Source organism: Salvelinus sp. IW2-2015, linkage group LG18, assembly GCF_002910315.2.
Source record: "Salvelinus sp. IW2-2015 linkage group LG18, ASM291031v2, whole genome shotgun sequence".
NCBI classification, from domain to species: Eukaryota; Metazoa; Chordata; class Actinopteri; order Salmoniformes; family Salmonidae; genus Salvelinus; species Salvelinus sp. IW2-2015.
Genome location: NC_036858.1, coordinates 35,594,742 through 35,617,628, shown reverse-complemented (window position 1 = coordinate 35,617,628; position 22,887 = coordinate 35,594,742). Strand labels below are relative to the sequence as shown.

Genomic DNA, 22,887 nt, shown 5'->3' with positions numbered 1-22,887 from the left:
AGTCAAGGTAAGCTTTTGGTATTACACATTTTTTGCCACCGYGGCCTGCCGGTGTAACTGCTAACTYACTGTACACTGTAACGTTACTGCATGATTGTAGCGGACGTACTAACGCGTTAGCTCTATTAGCTATGCTGACTATGATGTTATTTTAGCTAATATGGTGACAACGATGTAGGCTGTGTGTAGCGGTTTGGCGGGTCACATAGAGCTGAAGTGTTGTGCATTGAAGTCRACATGCGAAGGGAAGAGGTGAGAGGAGAGCGCATAGATGTGAGAAGGAATACAACGTGGCTGCTATGAAAGTGAACTGTTTACTCGTCATCAGGGYTGTATTCATTCTGCCAATTCTGTTGAAAAACGTTTCTTAAATGGAAGCAAACGGAACAAAATGGGGATAAACATACCTGAATTTGTCCAATAGAAACTCTTGTTTGCAACTGTTGGAATAATGATTACACCCTATATCAGCTAGATACAGGCAAGAGTGTTGCTAGGCGGTATTGAATGTCACTGTCTGTCACCTCAAATGTGTCTCTCGATCTGTGTGCACCTACCTTGTAAACTTTAATTCATAGGCTAGGTTGTATGGGTGAATGGAATACGAATGAGTCATCCAATATACTGTAATAGAAATAAGGCCATGCTCCTGAAAAACAAARTGTCCTSCCTCATCTTAAARGGCACTGACTGCCAWTGACCTACAGCATACTTAATAGAAACATGTTTTTAATACAGATCTTAAAAAACCAACCACAACTGACCTTCTCACCATTAGTAAGAAAATTATCGTTATTATAACAAATAAGAGATCATGAGATGTACTTCTAGTATAGGCCTATAGGCTATTTTCAAACATGGCTTTAAAGGATTTAGAATTTGTTTCTCACTGACCAAGGCGTGATTAGTCCTACTTAAGGGGCACCACTGTTTTCTCTGGCATTCCAACATAAATATTCAGACGGGTACACAACATGAGCATGATAAAATCAACATCTCCTCAAAGGATTTTTTAAATATTTCTGTGCAACTTGGGAGTCTGTGATGCTCTGCTGGCAACCTTTTAAGAGATGTCAAAGATAGCCCATTTTTTTCTTATATCCTATTGAAACAGCTGATTATTTTCTGAAGTTCTATTCTGGTCTTAACAAGGAATCAAAGCYGGCCAAACAAAAGGGGAAAGGCCTTTTAGATTCTGATATGATCTTCAAAGGACCTATTGAGTTGCCTCTTGGACTTGGACTGTTCATTATTTTCGGGGTGTCAGTCTAAAGTAAATATAGTCAAATTTTTATGAATATAGATTTGGATACCAGGCAACACACAGTCTAAGAACAGGAGAAAGGTCAACTTTTGTAACTGGTCTACAATATTCTCGTAATGTCTAAGCCAAGGTCAGCATGTTGTGATAGGTGGCCTTGATCCTTTTCCATGCTTCAATACTATAACTTAAAATGACTGCCAGTCTAAGTACAGAAATATAGAAATAAAGGAAAGCAATCCAGTCCTGTACTGTTTCATAGTTATAACATAAATACACTGAACAAAAATATAAARGCAACATGTTAGGTGTTGGTCCCATGTTTCATGAGCTGAAAAAATWAATCCCAGAAATGTACCCTAAGCACAATAAGCTTATTTCTCTCAAAATGTTGTTCACAAATTTGTTTACATCCCTGTTAGTGAGCATTTCTCCTTTGCCAAGATAATCCATCCACCTGATGGGTGTGGCATATCAATAAGCTGATTAAACAGCATTATAATTACACAGGTGCACCTTGTGCTGGCGACAATAAAAGGCAACTCTAAAATGTGCAGTTGTCACACAACACAATGTCACAGATGTCTCAAGTTGAGGGAGCGTGCAATTGCCATGCTGACTGCAGGAATGTTGTTGAGAGTTGTTGCAAGTGAATTTAATGTTAATTTCTCTACCATAAGCCGCCTCCAACGTTTTAGAGAATTTAGCAGAACATCGGTGTCATGTGAGCGAGCGGTTTGCTGATGTCAATGTTGTGAACAGAGTGCCCCATGGTGGCGGTGGGATTATGGTATGGGCAGGAATAAGCAACGGACAACGAACCCAATTGCATCTTATCGACGGCAATTTGAATGCACAGAGATACCATGACGAGATCCTGAGGCCCATTGTAGGGCCATTTTTTTTAAGGTATCTGTGACCAACAGATGCATATCTGTGTTCCCAGTCATGTGAAATCCATAGATTAGGGCCTAATCAATTTATTTCAGTTGACTGATTTCCTTATATGAACTGTAACTCAGTAAAATCTTATAAATTGTTGCATGTTGCATTTATATTTTTGTTCACTGTATATATAGTGAATTGATATTTTGTGGTAGTGTGATCAAACCCATCTGCACTGCTAATGGCAAAGGACAGCATTTCTTTTTCAGTCTAGGCGTTTAGCAGGAAATTACAAGGAGGGTGAGGAAATGGTGGGGCAGGATGGCAATGGTTCTCTTCATAATGAGGGGCAGCCTAATATGGAAATACTTAAAATACCCAAATCTGACATCGGATTTAGCCGTTTCCTGGACGGCAGACAAAGCATAAGTGCATCCAACATCCTAATGCTGACTTCAAACATCATTAGCGTAATATAGAAAAAAGTGCCTGAATCAAAAGGACTAAGGGAGGGGTTTAAGATTAGAAAACGGAAACAATGTATGAGTTATAAGGTAATGCAGCTGGAGCTGAAACTACAGTAGACGTTAGTCAGCCAATGAGATATTTTCTTGGCACCTCAGTCATCTTAATGCAATTTTCAATACCTGTGTGACTATGACCAGCAATGGGCTTTACTTCCCGGCATGTAATCCTATCTGGCAAATTGGCCAATAATGCAGAATAGCTAGAATGTTCAACTATATCAGGAGTGTTTCAAATTACATTTGAGTGATCCATTGGAAACTCAAAGTAGGTATTCTATTGAGGTGATCATCGAGTTATAGTGCACGCCAGAGAAGATGAGCAACAAAAGAACAATAATTCAATACTGCACAGGTCACTAATAATATCTTCATATCATTAGCAACCACTGTACAGTATGGAATTATTGCGATCATTTTTATGGGAGTCAACTCAAGATACTGGGTTAACAGTCAGTCACAGTATTTCATCCAGGTCACACCCAATATCATGTCAAGTAAGTTACGAAAACAAATGTCCTTGATTGTTATGAGAAATGTGAATTGGTAGCGCATCATAAAAAGTAAAGTAGTAATACATGTAATATTAATATAGTCATGTAATAATATAGCAATAACTGAAAGCCTAATGAAAATGCTTTTCAAAATATTACAGACAGTGAGTGAAGTTATATTCGTAGGAACCTTCTTTTGTGACTGAAGCCATTTTGTACTGTTTTAGATGATCTATAACAGCATACTCAATTAAACATAGCAATCACAAGAAGTGTATCTGCAGCCCAGTTTGTTGATTTATCACGTCTGGCATCGGTGGAACTTGATGTTTCTGTGTGGGGGGGTCAAAAGTTTTAGAATACCTACTCATTCAAGGGTTTTTCTTTATTTTTACTATTTTCRACATTGTAGAACAATAGTGAAGACATCAAKACTATGAAATAAKACATATGGAATCATGTAGTAACAAAAAAGTGTTAAACAAATCAAAAAATATTTRATATTTGAGATTCTTCAAATAGGCACCCTTTGCCTTGATGACAGCTTTGCACAATCTTGGCATTCTCTCAACCAGCTTCATGAGGTAGTCACCTGGAATGCATTTCAATTAACAGGTGTGCCTTCTTAAAAGTAAATTTCTGGAATTTCTTGCCAATCAGTTGTGTTGTGACAAGGTAGGGGGGGTATACAGAAGATAGCCGTATTTGGTAAAATACCAAGTCCATATTATGGCAAGAACAGCTCAAATAAGCAATGAGAAACGACAGTCCATCATTACTTTAAGACATGAAGGTCAGACAATACGGAAATACGATGAAAAAAAGTGCAGTTGCAAAAACCATCCAGCACTATGATGAAACTGGCTCTCATGAGGACCGCCACAGGAATGGAAGCACCAGCCTACAACAGCATTCTGCGGCGATACGCCATCCCATCTGGTTTGGGGTTTGTGTGACTATCATTTGTTTTTCAATCGGACAATGACCCAACACACCTCCAGGCTGTGTGTAAGGGCTATTTTACCAAGGTGAGTGATGGAGTGCTGCATCAGATGACCTGGCCTCCACAATCACCCGACCTCAACCAAATTGAGATGTTTTGGGATGAGTCGGACCACAGAGTAAAGGAAAAGCAGCCAACAAGTGCTCAGCATATGTGGGAACTCCTTCAAGACAGTTGGAAAAGCATTCCAGGTGAAGCTGGTTGAGAGAATGCATAGAGTGTGCAAAGCTGTCATCAAGGCAAAGGGTGGCTATTTGAAGAATCTCAAATGTAAAATATATTTTGATTTGTTTAACACTTTTTTGGTTACTACATATGTGTTATTTCATAGTTTTGATGTCTTCACTATTATTCTACAATGTAGAAAATAGTAAAAATAAAGAAAAACCCTTGAATGAGTAGGTCTTCTAAAACTTTTGACCGGTAGTGTATGACATATATATATAAATAGTCTTTGGCCAACAACCTGAGTCAATGAACACATCTTAGTAGTAGGGCTGGTGGTAGTACTAGATTTATTTGTGTAATTTGGGGTGTCACTTCAGCAGGGTAGTGGCTTGTTTTGGTTGAAGGCATCCCCCTTGGCCAATGATGTGTTGCTCTGATATGGCTTTCACTGCAATCTGTGAGGAAATACATTTTGACAAAAACTGTTAAAGAAAATGCATTGCCTCATTCAATACTAATTAAATTGAAAGCATAACGGCTTTGAGCTATTTATTCACATTTGTAAATAATGTTGTACTTCCTTGTTGACACTAAACTGAAAGCGTAATTTAGCCAAAGACTTGTCATCCATCCATGCAGTGCTATAGTAGCATGCGGTAGCTGGGKACCTCAGCTGAGGAAGGGAAATTGTGGAAGAATGGAAAACAAAAGCAAAACAGGAGGGAAGACCTTCAAGGAAACAGGCCTAGGGGAAGATTTTTTGTTATGACTCCTCCCAAGCCAGGAAACGCCATAGAAAACCATGTTAACCATGCTGCCTGATTACCTTGTATCCTAATAAAATGTTTAATATAACAATGTTGACCTAGATTAAAACAACAGGGGGTCGGGAGAGTGTGTGTAATAAGCCTGGAGCAAGGATTTCCGGTACACTGTGAGAAGCAGAACCGTATCTGGGCTTCTCAACACACTTGTAGAAGGACTGCATTTCATTGGAACACAGGGCATCGGCAAAGTTGTTCTGCTTCCAGCATGCCATCATCATGGACATCTCAGTGATACACATGGCCTCTGTGGGGAAACAGTGTAATCACTTTCCAGTGTTGTTGTCATTGTCYCCAAAAAGATGAATGTGTTGAATAAAACACTGAATTATAAGGTACTACTAACTCAGCATGCTGATCTACATTGATTTCAAAAGAGAGTGTATAATTTATGCACACTGCAGTAAAAAGAGGTGTAACAGGCAACATGGCTGACCAATTATATCATAGAGTGCTGGGGCGTTTTAGTAGACAGAACATGGTGCAACGTTTAATTCAACTGAAACGGTAGCCTACTGTACTGAACGACCAGTTGAAGAACATTGTGATTATGGTGGCCCAGAGGGCCCAATAAAGGGAAAGTAACTGAATGACTACCGACCCGTAGCACTCACATCAGTCATCATGAAGTGCTGCAAGAGGCTAGTCAAAGACTTCAGTACATCACCTCCTCCCTCCCAGACACACTCAATCCTCTACAGGGAAGAGGTTGGCACTCTGACGGTGTGGTGCCAGGTTAAAAACCTCTCCCTCAACCTCTCCCTCGTCTGTATGAGTATCTATATACAGTGCCTTCGGAAAGTATTCCGACCCCTTGACTTTTCCACATTTAGTTATTATTTTTATTTAACCTTTATTTAACTAGGCAAGTCAGTTAAGAATAAATTCTTATTTACAATGATGGCCTACACCGGCCAAACCCGGACGACGCTGGGCCAATTGTGCGCCGCCCTATGGGACTCCCAATCACGGCCGGTTGTGATACAGCCTGGATTTGAAACAGGGTGTCTGTAGTGACGCCTCTAGCACTGAGACGCAGTTCCTTAGACCAACTCGGGAGCCTTGAGCAGGGGGTGGGAGTAGTGGTGGCTATTCAGCATGATATTAATGTCCATTGGGGTGGGGGCAGGGTAGATGTCTGTTGGAGCAGTCCAAAGMGAAGCAGTGTAGGGGGAGGCGAGAACTTTAAGGGAGATTATTTTATTTTTTAGGGGATCAGCTTTAATATTGCAGATAGATTGTAGCTTCCATCAATGTAATTCTCTGCATCATTTCCAATCCCCCATATAATTGTGTGTAAAAAAAAWATATATATACAGTTGAAGTRYGAAGTTTACATACACTTAGGTTGGAGTCATTAAAACTAATTTTTCAACCACTCCACAAATTTCTTGTTAACAAACTATAGTTTTAGCAAGTCGGTTAGGACATCTACTTTGTGCATGACACAAGTAATTTTTCTAACAATTGTTTACAAACAGATTATTTCACTTATAATTCACTGTATCACAATTCCAGTGAGTCAGAAGTTTACATACACTAAGTTGACTGTGCTTTTAAACAGCTTGGAAAATTCCAGAAAATGATGTCAAGGCTTTAGAAGCTTTTGATAGGCTAATTGACATCATTTGAGTCAATTGCAGGTGTACCTGTGGATYTATTTCAAGGCCTAGCTTCAAACACAGTGCTTATTTTCTTGACATCATGGGACAATCAAAAGAAATCAGCCAAGACCTCAAGTCTGGTTCATCCTTGGGAGCAATTTACAAATGCCTGAATGTACCACGTTCATCTGTACAAACAATAGTACGCAAGTATAAACACCATGGGACCACGCAGTCATCATACCGCTCAGGAAGGAGTTCTGTCTCCTAGAGATGAACGTACTTTGGTGCAAAAAGTGCAAAAAGTGCAAATCAATCCCAGAATAACAGCAAATGACCTTGTGAAGATGCTGGAGGAAACAGGTACAAAAGTATCTATATCCACAGTAAAACGAGTCCTATATCGACATAACCTAAAAGGCCGCTCAGCAAGGAAGAAGCCACTGCTCCAAAACCGCCATAAAAAAGCCAGACTACGATTTGCAGCTGCACATGGGGACAAAGATCATACTTTTTGGAGAAATGCCCTCTGGTCTGATGAAACAAAAATAGAACTGTTTGGCCATAATGACCATCATTATGTTTGGAGTAAAAAGGGGGAAGCTTGCAAGCCGAAGAACACCATCCCAACCGTGAAGCACAGGGGTGGCAGCATCATGTTGTGGGGGTGCTTTGCTGCAGGAGGGACTGGTGCACTTCACAAAATAGATGGCATCATYAGGTATGAAAATTAAGTGGCTATATTGAAGCAACATCTGAAGACATCAGTCATGAAGTTAAAGCTTGGTCACAAATGGGTCTTCCAAATGGACAATGACCCCAAAATTGTGGTAAAATGGCTTAAGGACAACAAAGTCAAGGTATTGTAGTGGCCATCACAAAGCCCTGACCTCAATCCTATAGAAAATTTGTGGGCAGAACTGAAAAAGCGTGTGCGAGCAAGGAGGCCTACAAACCTGATTCAGTTACACCAGCTCTGTCAGGAGGAATGGGAAAAAATTCACCCAACTTATTGTGGGAAGCTTGTGGACGGCTACCCAAAACATTTGACCCAAGTTAAACAATTTAAAGGCAATGCTACCAAATACTAATTGAGTGTATGTAAACTTCTGACCCACTGGGAATGTGATGAAAGAAATAAAAGCTGAAATAAATCATTCTCTCTACTATTATTCTGACATTTCACATTCTTAAAATGAAGTGGTGATCCTAACTGACCTTAAACAGGGAATGTTTACAAGGATTTAATGTCAGGAATTGTGAAAAACTGAGGTAAAATGTATTTSGCTAAGGTGTATGTAAACTTCCGACTTCAACTGTATGTGGCAGGGTCTACAGACAATCACGGATTAGAAAAATAAATCAGCCCTGTCGCGGACATCGGTGTCTTGGTTCCAGAATGTCTTCTTTGAGCGCTTTGAGGACAATACAGTTCCACCGACGCGGCCGCTACCAACGACTCTAGGCTCTCCTTCTCCTTGAATGAGGTGAGTAAAACTGTCACGGCTGTTAAAAGGAGAGGACCAAGGTGCAGCGTTGTGAGCGTACATTTTCTTTATTAAATGAAAAGACGCCGAACGAAAACAATAAACACTACAAAAACAAACCGTGAAGCTCAAAGGCTATGTGCCCTAAACAAAGTCAACTTCCCACAAAGAACGGTGGGGGAAAAAAGCTACCTAAGTATGGTTCCCAATCAGAGACAACGATAGACAGCTGTCCCTGATTGAGAACCACACCCAGCCAAAACAAAGAAATACAAAACATAGAAAAATGAACATAGACTGCCCACCCAAATCACACCCTGACCAAACCAAAATAGAGACATAAAAAGCTCTCTAAGGTCAGGGCGTGACAAAAGCATTTAAACGTGTTAACCCTCGCAAGGCTGCTGGCCCAGACACCATTCCTGGCCGCGTCCTCAGAGCATGCGCAGACCAGCTGGCTGGTGTGTTTACGGACATATTCAATCAATCCCTATCCCAGTCTGCTGTCCCCACATGCTTCAAGATGGCCACCATTGTTCTTTTTCCCAAGAAAGCTAAGGTAACTAAATGACTAAATGACTATCGCCCCGTAGCACTCACTTCTGTCATCATGAAGTGCTTTGAGAGACTAGTCAAGGATCATATCACCTCCACCTTACCTGTCACCCTAGACCCACTCTAATTTGCTTACCGCCTCAATAGGTCCACAGACGATGCAATCGCCATCACACTGCACACTATCCCATCTGAACAAGAGGAATACCGATGTAAGAATGCTGTTCATTGACTGCAGCTCAGCATTCAACACCATAGTACCCTCCAAACTCATCATTAAGCTTGAGACCCTGGGTCAAGACCCCGCCCTCTACAACTGGGTCCTAGACTTCCTGACGGACCGCCCCCAGGAGGTGAAGGTAGGAAACAACATCTCCACTTCACTGATCCTCAACACTGGGGCCCCACAAGGGTGCGTTCTCAGCCCCCTCCTGTACTCCCTGTTCACCCACGACTGCGTGGCCATGCACGCCTCCAACTCAATCATCAAGTTTGCAGACAACACAACAGTGGTGGGCTTGATTATCAACAATGACGAGACAGCCTACAGGGAGGAGGTGAGGGCCCTCGGAGTGTGGTCTCAGGAAAATAACCTCGCACTCAATGTCAGCATAACAAAATAGATGATCYTGGACTTCAGGAAACAGCAAAGGGAGGACCCCCCTATCCACATCGACGGGACAGCAGTGGAGAAGGTGGAAAGTTCCTCGGGCGTACATATCACAGACAAACTGAAATGGTCCACACACAGAGACAGTGTGGTGAAGAAGGCGCAACAGCGCCTCTTCAAACTCAGGAGGCTGAAAATATAAGGGTTGTCACCGAAAACCCTCACTAACTTTTACAGGTGCACAATTGAGAGCATCCTCTTAGCCTGTATCACCGCCTGGTACGGCAACTGCACCGCCCACAACCGCAGGGCTCTCCAGAGGGTGGTGCGGTCTGCACAACGCATCACCGGGGGCAACCTACCTGGCCTCCAGGACATCTACAACACCCGATGTGACAGGCAGGCAAAATAAGATCATCATGGACAATAACCACCCCAGCCACTGCCTGTTCACCCCGCTTCCATCTAGAAGGCGAGGTCAGTACAGGTGCATCAAAGCTGGGACAGAGAGATTTAAAAACAGCTTCTATCTCAAGGCCATCAGATTGTTAAACAGCCACCACTAGCACAGGGAGGCGGCTACCTACCTGCAAACTTGATATCGTTGGCCACTTTAATAAATGGAACACTAGTCACATCTCGCATTAGTCATCTCATATGTATATACTGTATACTGTATCCTCACTATCTATTCTTTACTATCTATTGCAGCTTAGGCTCTCTGTCACTGCTCATCCATATGTTTTATACTTATATATTCTCATCCCATTCCTTTACTAGATTGTGTGTATTAGGTTTGTTGTGGAATTTGTTAGATATTAGGTTTTGTTGTGGAATTGTTAGATATTACCTGTTAGATACTGCTGCACTGTCAGATCTAGAAGCATAAGCATTTCGCTACACTCGCAATAACATCTGCTAACCATGTGTATGTGACCAATAAAATTGTATTTTATTTGATTAAGTTATCTATACTTTTACTCAAGTATGACAATTGGGTACTTTTTCCACCACTGCCTAGCCCCTTTCTTAATTTTCCTGTTGGCAACCTCATCTTTCAGAGACAGCGGCTTGTTGGGTTTCAGAACTAGCTTTTTCTGCTTTCTGCTCAACATCCGAATGACCTCCTCCTGAAGTGCAGTCCCACCTTGCATCGCCATTGCGGCGTGCACAATACAATTATAACATGTAGCTAAATAGCGAAAATAAGAAAGTAATATATTGCTTTCGCAAATAAATTATGGCAAACATAACAGGCTATACGTGTATTCGTGATATTTTCTCTAACAACTTTTCCACTAGAGACAAACGTGGAGCGCAATCTTTGATCGTATTTTGCTGTTACTGTGGTAATGACTAAGTTACGACCATGCGTTAATGAGAATAATGAGCTGCACCCAAATAATTAGGAATTAGAATACTTTAATATGATATCTTCGGCTGCACCTCTGAAATGTATTTAAAGCGGCAATCTGCGATTGGTACTTCCATTTTTTTTTTACTTTAAATTAATGATATTTGATCATTGATTCTTGAAGAATTTAACTTAGTTTAACTTAGTTCAACTGTCATACCCCATCAGAACCCCAAATATAAGCTTGTTTTACGCCATTTGTAAACGATGTAATTATAGCCCCACAACATGGTTAAAACTATCGTTTTGATATCATGGATGGTCAGTCATGCATCCATAGCTCTGTCTATGAATTTGAGAGTGGTTACATTTCTCCATCCCCATCCTTCAGCTCTTTACCAAAACAGTGACCATTTTGTTATTGTTTGAACTGAAGTTTCCCCCTTTAATAACGCCATTATTTTTGTCAATTCATATTGTATCAAAGGCGTTACATAACTTGCGTGTCCCATTTATAGATGACCAATTTTAAGAGCCTTTCTTGAGTTTATGCGTTCTTGCCCATGGGCTGCAATAATTCACTGGCATTGGCACATTCTAAATGAGACACATTCTGTCTCAAGGATACCTGGAGTTTCCAGTGGAAAGGTAAGCATGCAAAGAGAAATATGTTGACTCTCCAATACGGCAGTGTGACATTTTTGTTATAATATAGGGCAAGTCAAAACATTGGCCCACCTCTTGGGGCACGTTGTGTGGGGGCTGCAAACTCAGCAGATATTAGTGTTGATAGTTCTGTCAGGTGAGTTCACCGCCCAACTCCCAATACACAAAAGGGGATCTTCAAGAGATGACGCACAAATCTAAGGGACGTTAATGGCAGTATAATAGTATAACATTTTTATAAATAGGTGAATCACTTGAAATAAATCGATAGTTATGAAATAAACAGATGGTTTTGGGTAGTGGACTTGCTAAATCGATAAAAGAGTAATACACTATTTACATTGCCTATAGGAAATTGTCTAATCCATTCTTTCGTGTTTTTACTGGGTGCCATTTCCACTGAAATGTGGCAGTGACTAGGCCATGCCCCATGGAGACGGCCATAAGCAACTGCACAACATTTCATCCAGCATCCTTCTAAGACCATTAAAGTCGGACCACATGACTGCTGCACTTAACTGCAAACCCAGATAGAGTTACAGTGTAGTAGGTGGGCAAAGTCATGTTCTCCTACTTTTTTTTATCACGTGGCGTGGATAAAACCAGCATGATGAACGTTTTCCTGTGTGTGTGTGTGTGTGTGTGTGTGTGTGTGTGTGTGTGTGTGTGTGTGTGTGTGTGTGGGGTAGTGACATGTGTGTGTGTGCAGTGATTCAAGGTTTGCATCGTGTTTCCTGACATCGAAGCTGCTCAGAGGTATGCTGGATCCTCAGGGAACAACACAAGGCTAGTTAGGGCTCTTAGTAGAATAATATTTATCACTTAATATGTTTACTGATTATGTTTGCTTTCCTTCCTAGTCAGGTTTCCGTAGGTGTAATATTTCAGCAGATGGGCTCCAGGATATTCACACTGGCACATTCCATTGATTCACCGCCTCCTGGACCCAACGTTTCTGGTATTCACTCTGTCTCTGCACGCTTATACCTGGAGGAAACTTGCATAAGAGCACTTGATAAAATATTTGATGTGCAGCCAGCATCAGTTGCTCCTCAGGAGCCTAATCTCACCGCAGTCAATTAGGTATAGCTTGGACATCCAAAGGTTTAGGGCTCAATGATACATATAGTTGGAAAGAGACAATCACCTTATAGTATCTACAGATCAGGGAATGTAGTCCATATTCAACAAAGCTATATCCTGGTAATTTGACAGGGGAAATGCAAATGAGATATTGATGATGAATGTGCAGGCGGAAACTCTTGGGATGGACAATGCTATGGAGACATTAAGTGGCCCCTGCTGAACTTTAAACCCTGAACCTTCCAGACACTCGCTTGACTGAGCAGCACTACATGGCAAATACACACTTAATCACTCGCTCGCTAACTCATTCTCACTCTCTGTCTCTCTCTCTCTGTCTCTGTCTATATCACGCTCTCTCACACACACACACACACGCACGCACGCACGCACGCACGCACGCACGCACGCACGCACGCACGCACGCACGCACACACACACACACACACACACATGCACACACTCACAAAGAAAGACACTCTCAGAAAGGTTTGTGAAGTTCCTCCTTTTGTGAGGATTTTAATCGTAAATCAATCTGACACTTTCTATTTGAGCATTCTTTACTGATTTGTTGGCTTAGCAATTTACCCTTCTTCCCCCGCCTCTCTTTACAAACACAAGTTATCACATTATTTTTTGCATGTCAAAATTCCAAAGGCACTCGCACGTACGTCTAAGCTATCTTTGTTGCAGGTGCATAGTAACAATTGAATAACATGGGAGAAAAAAMAAGAAACCAGCACACTGCTCTTGCTAATATCACTGCTCTTTATTAAGCTTTACGTATTGGCCTCAAGGCCTTCATCAGAGCCAAAAAGCCCTGACAAAGGCCCTGCGGCGGATACGTAAAGCTTAATAAAGAGCAGTGATACTAGCAAGAGCAGTGTGCTGGTTTCTTCTTTTTTTCTCACATATCTGCATGTCACCATATGGGAAAAGGTTGATCTTTTTGTTAAATTCCAGAGCTCTTGACTTTAACCTGAGGTTATTATCAGTATCACCCGTGCCAGTGATAAGTCAAGCTGTAACAGAACCCCAACATTTTAGTGTAATTGCTGTATGACAATGAGATCATTTAGTTAAGCTAAATCGGCACAGGGAACACTTGTCATGTGGTACAATATATGGCTGTCATGAAAAAAATGCCTTGTTTAAGCATAACAGGCATCGGGCCTTTGACAGCTTGATGTAGATGATGCCTTTGTGAACCACAGCATTTGGCAAATATATGACATTGTTTGTGTACTAATGGTGACAACCAATATCCTGTGTGTTTCATCACCCTCAATATGAGCATGGTGTGGTCAACCAATGGAACAACAAAGAGTACAATGGATTAAGATGATGAAATGAAAATGTTGATGAACAATGGAATGTTTATTGCTTGAGGCTTCCCGGTATTGCTGTCAAACTCAGTGTCAAGAGCCTGTCCTCCACAATGTTGTCAATGTTCACCAACCACAACCTCCTGCCTACCAAATGGAGCAGAACTGGGCTGGCCTGTCAATTACAGGACTGTTGGTATGGAAACAGCTCTCAGAAAGTCAACCCCTTAACTGGTAAATTGGTCAACCGGAGCCCCCATGGAGTTGTTGCCCCATTCTCCTGTCACAGCCCCAGTAAAGATGCAGTGATGTTTTAGGTGCTAACCATTTGCAGATGTACTAACAGTGGGAAATGTTAGTTTACATAATGTTMATGTATACTGTCTGTTAATTGAAGGAAAGTGTGTGTTTGTCAGGAGGATGGTGCTGCCTCTACAGCTTTGACCTGTCCTGTCTTGTTCAGCTTTGCGCCCAGGGACTTCTGAATCACTCTGAAGCGCTCTGTGAATCTGCATATTTACTAGTGACCTTGTGGGGAGGGGGTAGCTGGCTGCTGCTAAGGTCAACTCTGCTTTCTCAGCCTCACCTCTCTAGTGCGCCTGAGAGARGGGTTCACTGGCTACAGACAAAGGAATAACAAAACATGCACGGTCTGTATGTCTATCTTACTTCCCCATCATTAGGCTATACAAACCCTGTTTATAAACTGTGGAGAACTTGAAGTCCTCTTCCTCCGCACTTTCTGATACAGTATATAGGCTAGCCTSTAGTTGATGATCACTGGTATGAATATAGCCTCTTTTATTAGATTTTTATGTTGGACTTATATGTGTCTACTTACACATATAGGTCAAAACGAAGATCAACATTTCCATTTGAAARATATTTGTCAAAAGGTTCAACTAACTTTCACCTAGTCCGAGTAAAACTTCTATCCTCAACACAAAAACTGGCGCACTGGCATTTTTTACGTCAGGMTCGGCAGTTTACCTGTCTAACATTAGCTGGCTTGRGCTGAYGTGGGAGGGGTGGCAATATGAGGGGTTTCCTTAAAAACAAGCGCAAAAGTGTCAATTTCATGCAGCGCTAATGGGAAGTTTAGACCCACAAAAAGCATGTGTTAAAGGTAACGCAGTTGATAATGGCATGGATTTTGAGAGTGGAAGCGCAGCCTATCCAGTCATGACGCACAGTGGCCATGGAACGACTTACTGTGCATCTGGAAAGTATTCAGACCCCTTGACTTTCTCCACATTTTGTTTCAGCCTTACTCCAAAATATATTAAATACATTTTTTCCTCATCAATCTACACACAATACCCCATAATGACAAAGCATAAACASATTATTTTGAATTTAAAAAAAATGTATTACGAATAAAAGCAGAAATATCTTATTTACATAAGTATTCAGACCCTTTGCTATGAGARTCACGTGCATCTTGTTTCCAATAAACATCCTTGAGATGTTTCTAKKACTTGATTGGAGTCCACCTGTGGTAAATTCAATTGATTGGACATGATTTGGAAGGGCACACACCTGTCTATYTAAGGTCCCATAGTTGACAGAGCATGTGAGCAAAAACCAAGCTATGASGTCGAATMAATTGTCCGTAGAGCTCTGAGACAGGATTGTGTCAAGGCAGAGATKTGGAGAAGGGTACCAAAAAATGTCTGCACCATTGAAGGTCCCAAGAACACAGTGGCCTCCATCATTTTTAAATGGAAGAAGTTTGGAACAACGAAGACTCTACCTAGAGCTGGCCGTCCAGCCAAACTGTGCAATCAGGGTAGAAGGGCCTTCGTCAGGGAGGTGACCAACAACCCGATGGTCACTCTGACAGAGCTCCAGAGTTCCTCTGTGGAGATAGGAGAACCTTCCAGAAGGACAACCATCTCTGCAGCACTCCACCAATCAGGCCTTTATGGTAGAGTGGCCAGACGTAAGCCACTCCTCAGTAAAAGGCACATGACAGCCCGCTTGGAGTTTGCCAAAAGGCATCTAAAGGAATCTCAGACCATGCGATACAAGATTTTCTGGTCTGATGAATCCAAAATTGAACACTTTGGCCTAGATGCCAAAGTCACTTCTGGAGGAAACCTGGCACCATCCCTACGGTGAAGCATGGTGGTGGCAGCATCATGCTTTGGGGATGTTTTTCAGCGGCAAGAACTGGGAGACTAGTCAGGATCGYGGCAAAGATGAACGGTGCAAAGTACGGAGAGATCCTTGATGACAACCTTCTCCAGAGCGTTCAGGACCTCAGACTAAGGCAAAGGTTCACCTTCCAACAGGATCATGACCCTAAGCACACAGCCAAGAKAACGCAGGAGTGACTTCYGGYCAAKTCTCTGAATGTCCTTGAGTAGCCCAGCCAGAGCCCGGACTTAAACCCGAACATCTCTGGAGAGACCTGAAAATATCTGTGCAGCGATGCTCCCCATCCAACCTGATAGAGCTTGAGAGGATRRGCAGAGAAGAATGGGAGAAACTCCCCAAAGACAGGTGTGCCAAGCTTGTAGCGTCATACCCAAGAAGACTCTAGGCTGTAATCTCTGCCAAAGGTACTTAAACAAAGTATAAACTGATATTTCAGTTTTTCTTTTTTTATAAATAAAKAWTTCTAAAAACCTGTTTTTGCTTTGTCTTGATCGGGTATTGTGTGTAGATTGATGAGAAGAATGTATATATTTTTTATCCATGTTAGAAAAAGGCTGTAGCGTAACAAAATGTGGAAAAAGGTAATGGGGTCTAAATACTTTCCGAATGCACTGTATGTGCCTTTTGTGCTGGTTGATCTTGATTTTGGTACGCCCCCATTTAATTTAATTTAATTAAAAAACAAGCATAAGCCTTAATCAAGGCTGTTTTAGCAGCTTAGCATAGGTGCGTATTTTTATCCTAGCCACTCAGCTAACAATTTTAGGGAGACAAAAGGTTTTTGTAATATGACCCGAAATGTTTCCCTAATGTTTAAGGTTCCAGTTTTCCCTTAGTTAGGGGATCATTCTATCTGCAGTACCAGTCAAAAGTTTGTACACACCTACTCATTCCAGGGTTTTCTTAATTTTTTACTATTAGAATAACAGTGAATACCTCACAACTATGAAATAACATATATGGAATCATGTAGTAACCAATTTTTTTTTTAACAAATCAAAATGTATTTTATATTGGAGATTCTTCGAAGTAGCCACCTTTGGCCTTGATGACAGCTTTGCACACTGTTGGCATTCTCTTAACCAGCTTCATGAGGTAATCACCTGGAATGCATTTCAATTAACAGGTGTGCATGTTAAAAGTTAATTTGTGGCATTTCTCTCCTTCTTTATGCGTTTGCGCCAATCAGTTGTGTTGTGACAAGGTAGGGTTGGTATACAGATGATAGCCCTACTTGGTAAAAGTTCAAGTTCATATTATGGCAAGAACAGCTCAAATAAGCAAAGAGAACGACAGTCTATTATTACTTTAAGACATGAAGGTCAGTCAATCTGGAAAATGTCAAGAACTTTAAAAGTTTCTTCAAGTGCAGTCGCAAAAATCATGATGAAACTGGCTCTCATGAGGACCGCCACAGGAAAGGWAGACCAAGAGTTACCTCTGCTGCAGAGGATACGTTTATTAGAGTTACCAGCCTCATAAATCGGCAATTAACWGCACCTCAGATTGCATCCCAAATAAATGCTTCACAGAGTTCAAGTAACAGACACATCTCAACATCAACTGTTCAGAGGAGACTGCGTGAATCAGGCATTCATGGTTGAATTACTACTAAAGTACACCAARAATAAGAAGAGACTTTCTTGGATCAAGAAACACCAGCAATGGACATTAGAGCGGTAGAAATCTGTCCTTTGGTCTGATGAGTCCAAATTTGAGATTTTTGGTTCCAACCGCCGTGTCTRTGTGAGACGCAGAGTYCTGTAGGTGAACGGATGACCTCTGCATGTGTGGTTCCCACCGTGATGCATGGAYGAGGTGTGATGGTGTGGGGGTGCTTTGCTGGTGACACAGTCAGWGATTTATTTATAAGTCAAGGCACACTTAACCAGTATGGCTTCCACAGCATTCTGCAACGATACGCCATCCCATCTGGTTTGCGCWTAGTGGGACTATCGTTTGTTTTTCAACAGGACAATGACCCAACACACCTCCAGGCTGTGTAAGGGATATTTGACCAAGAAGGAGAGTGATGGAGTGCTGCATCAGATGACCTGGCCTCTACAATCACCTGACCTCAACCCAATTGAGATGGTTTGGGATGAGTTGGACTGCAGAGTGAAGGAAAAGCAGCCAACAAGTGCTCAGCATACTGTATGTGGAAACTCCTTCAAGGCTGTTGGAAAAGCATTCCAGGTGACTACATTTTGAAGTCTTCACTATTATTCTACAATTTGAAAATAGTAAAAATAAAGAAAAACCCTTGATTGAGTAGGTGTGTCCAAACTTTTGACTGGTACTGTATGTTAGCAAAAACCTTCAGAGAACATTTTTAGCATGTTTTGTTGTTAAAGTTAGGAGAACATTCCTTTTAATGTCAAGCAGAACTTATCTAGAACATGGTTACAATATTCATAGAATATATAACATTAATGTACTATGGGACGTTGCAAGAACGTTGCAAGAACTTAATGTGTCCAGTTTTCTGAGCGTTAGGATAATATTCCATCAATGTTCCACCAAACCTACACAGAACATGGTTACCATGTTCTCAGAATATACAATATTAATGTTCGAGACATGCTCTTCCTTGCTAAATATTCAGGAACGCTTACCATGCGCTCTGCCTCCTGCGCTCTGTCTCCTCTCCCCAAATAGAACCTAACACTTTAAAGGGATACTTCACCCAAATTACAACATGACACATTAGTTTCCTTACCCTGTAAGCAGTCTATGAACAAGGTATGACAGCAATCCATGCTGGTTTAGTTTATTAAAGAAACTTTAATAAATATTTGAAATTTTGACAGCCCATCTGCCTAGGGAGACTAGGCCATGCTACTCTTCATAATGATGATCAAAATATTGGGTATTAGAGTAAGCCTATAACCAAGCCAACTATAATGGGTATAAGGTAGGGAGGGATGGATGGATGTAATTGATGTTGGTCAAGATTGACATTAGCCTAKTCTATTTGAATGTTGAAAATGCAAACCATAATGTTGATTCGATCKAAGTCGGTAGGCTAATCAGTATGTAGAAGTTATACTTTGCTTATTGGTTATGTGGTGCATTGGCACAGAAACCTGTTGGTGGAAGATGCGTTGCGTATATTTTATGTAACTATAAATATAGCATTAAAATGAGTGCCACCTCTTTGAATAGCGACGCGATCTTGCTTTAAAACTGAATCATTTTCTCTACGCCTCATGGTAAAATGTGTAAAATTTCAGGAAATGCATTTTAAAACAAAATAAAATATATTTTTCAAGAGGAGGGCCACTAAAATGTTTTGCCTGTGAGATGGGGCCCCCAACCAAAATGTGCTTAGGTGTCACTGAAAATGCATCATAGTCTAATCCACAGTTTCACCTGTTATCTTCTCTACGCAAGCATATTCAATAGCTGTTGTCAACACTAGCCATATGGCCAAGTAACTTTAATGAGCTACACAATCAGTTTCAGACACTTTGAAATGATTTGGGCATGAAAGATTCCACAACGTTCTTTGCCATACTGTCCTTCGGAGTGACTGAAAAGAAAGAAAGAAAGAAAGAAGAGAGAGACCAAGTGAGATACAAAATATAAATATATACTGTATATATATATATATAAATAAATAGAACATTTATATATATATTTTTTTAATAGAAATACTAAATATAAAAGCAAAAATATTGATAATAATAACAGATCATAGTAACAACACTCTGAATACTTATGGAAATAAGGTATTTCTGTTTTTATTTTKATACATTTGCAAACATTTCTAAAAACCTGTTTTCACTTTGTCATRATGGGGTGTTGTGTGTAGATGGATGAGGAAAAATTTCATTTAATCCATTTTAGAATAACMCTGTAATGTAACAAAATGTGGGAAAAGTCAAGGGGTATGAATACTTTCCGAATGAATCTCTAGCTTAAACTGACAGATTGTTTTATTATGTTAATTCGATTGACGCACGGGATTTTAATGAATGCAGGGTGTTATGATCTAATTGACAATGTTCCAGCTCCATTGAGACAGATGATTTAATGCAAGTCTGGCTCAGCTAACTGTCTGATTAATATACGGTACATGCTAAATATTGAACCATGAGTCCCTCTACCTTCCTCTGCTGTTCTTTCTCCTTCAGGATGTTCGCATACTTATAATGAGAGATGTTCTACACATGTAGACGAAATAAACCCCCTATTCATTTAAATTGTTACAGTGCTGTACAGTTAATGAGAATTTATGCCTCAAGAGATTGCCCTCACCTCCTTTGCTTGTGTCAGAGTGGGCGTGTTTTACACTCTAAATAGTGGGGAGTTATGGAATATTGGATGTAAGTGGAGAGGTGGGGGAGAGTGAAGAAGCGGGAAACCAGCATGAAACTGAATTATCATGAAGGAGAGAGGAGTGAATTAATGGATTCTCCTTGGGTAGGATTCATGACGCTTAAGGATTTGAGGATCAGAGTTTAAGCAGGCCTAGAGGAAGGGGGCAGTGCACTGTCAGAGATTTTAAAGTAATTTGCAAGGGGCAATGATGGGTCACAGAAAATCCACAGTAAAATAACCTTTCCAAAATTACATCTATTTTTTGTCCAAAGTCTATTTTTGCACCTATACAAGTTCTGTCTTGGTTTTACAGTTTAATACTTACTGTAACACTGTACGGGGTAGATGTTTAGCACATGGGACCATACCAGGCAAAGAGATTAACAGAACTACTGCAGAAATTGATGTTTTTCCACATTGTAGCAAGCTTTATTTTTTWAAGGAAAATCAAAACAGGATCATGTGTGTTATTATAAGCCATATGAGAGCTTTGGGATTTGAGTCTGAGTGTAGATAGCTCAGGCTTTGAGAGTTTTGGCATAATGGTCCAGGATGGCTTTGAGGAATTCATCAGTATATGTCAAATCTCTCTGATTGATCAGTTTACAGCTTCATCTGGCAAAACAACACACAGTGGCGGCATCTATAAAAGCGAGCTTGAAGTAGTTATCTAAGAGCCTCTGGCACTGTCAAATCTCTACACTCCACATGAGAGCAAATGAAGAAAAGCGAGAGAGCACATGTGTGTTTAGATGTGCGTGGTGTATCTTCACTCTGGATCCTTCATTTTGTATTCTTGCCCCAGGTCAAGGGGTGCGCGTCTCCCTCCATATAGTCTTTAAATATGCAGTTGTGAGTGTACTGTAGGGTCGTCATTATGCTTCAAATGATTTGCGCGACGTGGGTACTCTCCAGGGGATGGAGGGGATCCCTGTGTGTTCGTGCTGTTCAATATTTGATGAGGGCGTAAGGTCTGGGAGCTGTCTCAGCTGGCACAGGGGGTAACACCCCTGACCCCCCCATAGAGCCTTGGTCCACCGCCCCAGCTGTCAGAGAGAGAGAGAGAGAGAGAGAGAGAGAGAGAAGAACACCCCCACCCACTGATAAACTGCCAACCGTTTTTCTTGAATGGCCCTCATGTCCTATACGACTCCACAGATAATAGTTTTTATTTGAATAAATCTTATCATTTAGTTGGTAGTTATTTCGAGGAGACTGTAGTAAAATCACACTGCGTCATGACAGGCCCCCTGGGCAGTTGAACAGGGAAATGCATGAGCACGTACAGTATCGCCAATGTCACTGCTGAGGGTAAAAGACAGACAGAAATAAAACAGGGTTTCTGAGTGGGTGGGAGGGATGGAATGAGGAGAAAACAGAGAAACAGGGAGGGAGGGAAGGAAGGAGGGTGGGAGAGAGTGAAAAAAAAGAGAGCACATAATGTGACTCTGCGTACTGTCTAGGTTGGAAGATGGATGTCTGGGAGACTGAATTGATTAGTTGTGGACAAGGCCATTAGCTAATGAAGGCTGTCTGGGGAAGACAACAGCACCTCTCCCAGAAATTACCTTCCTTCCCTCACAACTGGATTCCTGTGACCAGTGGAGGGAGGGAGTGAGTGAGTGAGTGAGTGAGTGAGTGAGTGAGGGAGTGAGGGAGGGAGGGAGGGAGGGAGGGAGGGAGGGCATTGCTGACAGCACTACAGCATCCACTATCATTGTCACATACCATACGTAAAGGCTGTGAAATAGATTCATTCAGTCTGGACCAGATGTGGTTTTCTGACGCAAGAACTACAACATGAACTACAGCCCTACTTCACAGACATTTACATAAGGGAATTTAGAGTATGCCTGATGCACTGATTTTGACATAATCCGGAAAGGCACAATGAATCACAAAGCTGCCCTTATGCTCTTGTGCATTAGTGTGAATAATGTCTCTGTTATAAGGCATGACATGAGGAAGGAACCTGTGTGAATACGAATCCGTGCTTCTCTYCCGTGAGAGCTGATGCGCTTCAGAAGTGCTCCTGGAGTCTTCTCTTAAAATACCCCAGAGGRTGATCTTAACTTGCTCTGTCCATTAAACAGTTATCTGAACTGTAACTCCAATCAGATTGTCTGGTAGGTCGTTTGGTTACGTGTTGCCTCTGTGGCAGGAGCACTCAAAGAAAACACTCCTCATGCTGTGAATAGAAGTTCATGGTTTTGTTGCGTCAGTCTAACTAAATATGATTCCCTGTGTAMGTATGGCGCATTTAACATACAACGATGCACTTATCCATGTAATTCACTTTATCTGGGTCTGGGATGGACGTATCACTGAGTAAGATCTATCTCTCTAATAACGCTGAAGCCTTACCATAGGCCGGACTCTATGAGGCTAATTAGTCCCTCAGTGGCCAGTAACCCAGCTAACATGACCTTCTGGGCCCTATTCAGACCCTCTAATACGTTAGACTGACTTGTCTGGGGGGAAAATGCCTGTTAACTTGTGTCAGAGCAGCCATCTTTGAGGCCAAGCTGGTCAGAGAGACCTGGGTTTCCCCACATTCTCCA

The 22,887-nt window shown here is 41.4% G+C and overlaps 1 protein-coding gene across 1 annotated transcript; it reads right to left on the bottom strand.

Moving 5' to 3' along the window:
- Positions 1–4,703: 4,703 nt before the first annotated feature.
- Positions 4,704–10,575, bottom strand: LOC111977782 (small ribosomal subunit protein mS37-like). Its single transcript, XM_024007419.1, has 3 exons — positions 10,439–10,575; positions 5,294–5,408; positions 4,704–4,796 (listed from the first exon to the last, which is right to left on the bottom strand). Exons 1-3 carry the CDS (start codon positions 10,573–10,575, stop codon positions 4,704–4,706), a joined length of 345 nt encoding a protein of 114 aa, XP_023863187.1.
- Positions 10,576–22,887: the final 12,312 nt, after the last annotated feature.

Bases quoted from the DNA above. Each gene is read 5' to 3' on its own strand.
- LOC111977782 (XM_024007419.1), bottom strand. From the start codon at position 10,575: ATGGCGATGCAAGGTGGGACTGCACTTCAGGAGGAGGTCATTCGGATG. The intron at 5,409-10,438 runs GGCTAGGCAGTG...CTGTTTCCCCAC, and splicing joins AACAGGAAAATTAAGAAAGG to AGAGGCCATGTGTATCACTG. The intron at 4,797-5,293 runs CCCAGATACGGT...AAATGTATTTCC, and splicing joins TCTACAAGTGTGTTGAGAAG to TCACAGATTGCAGTGAAAGC.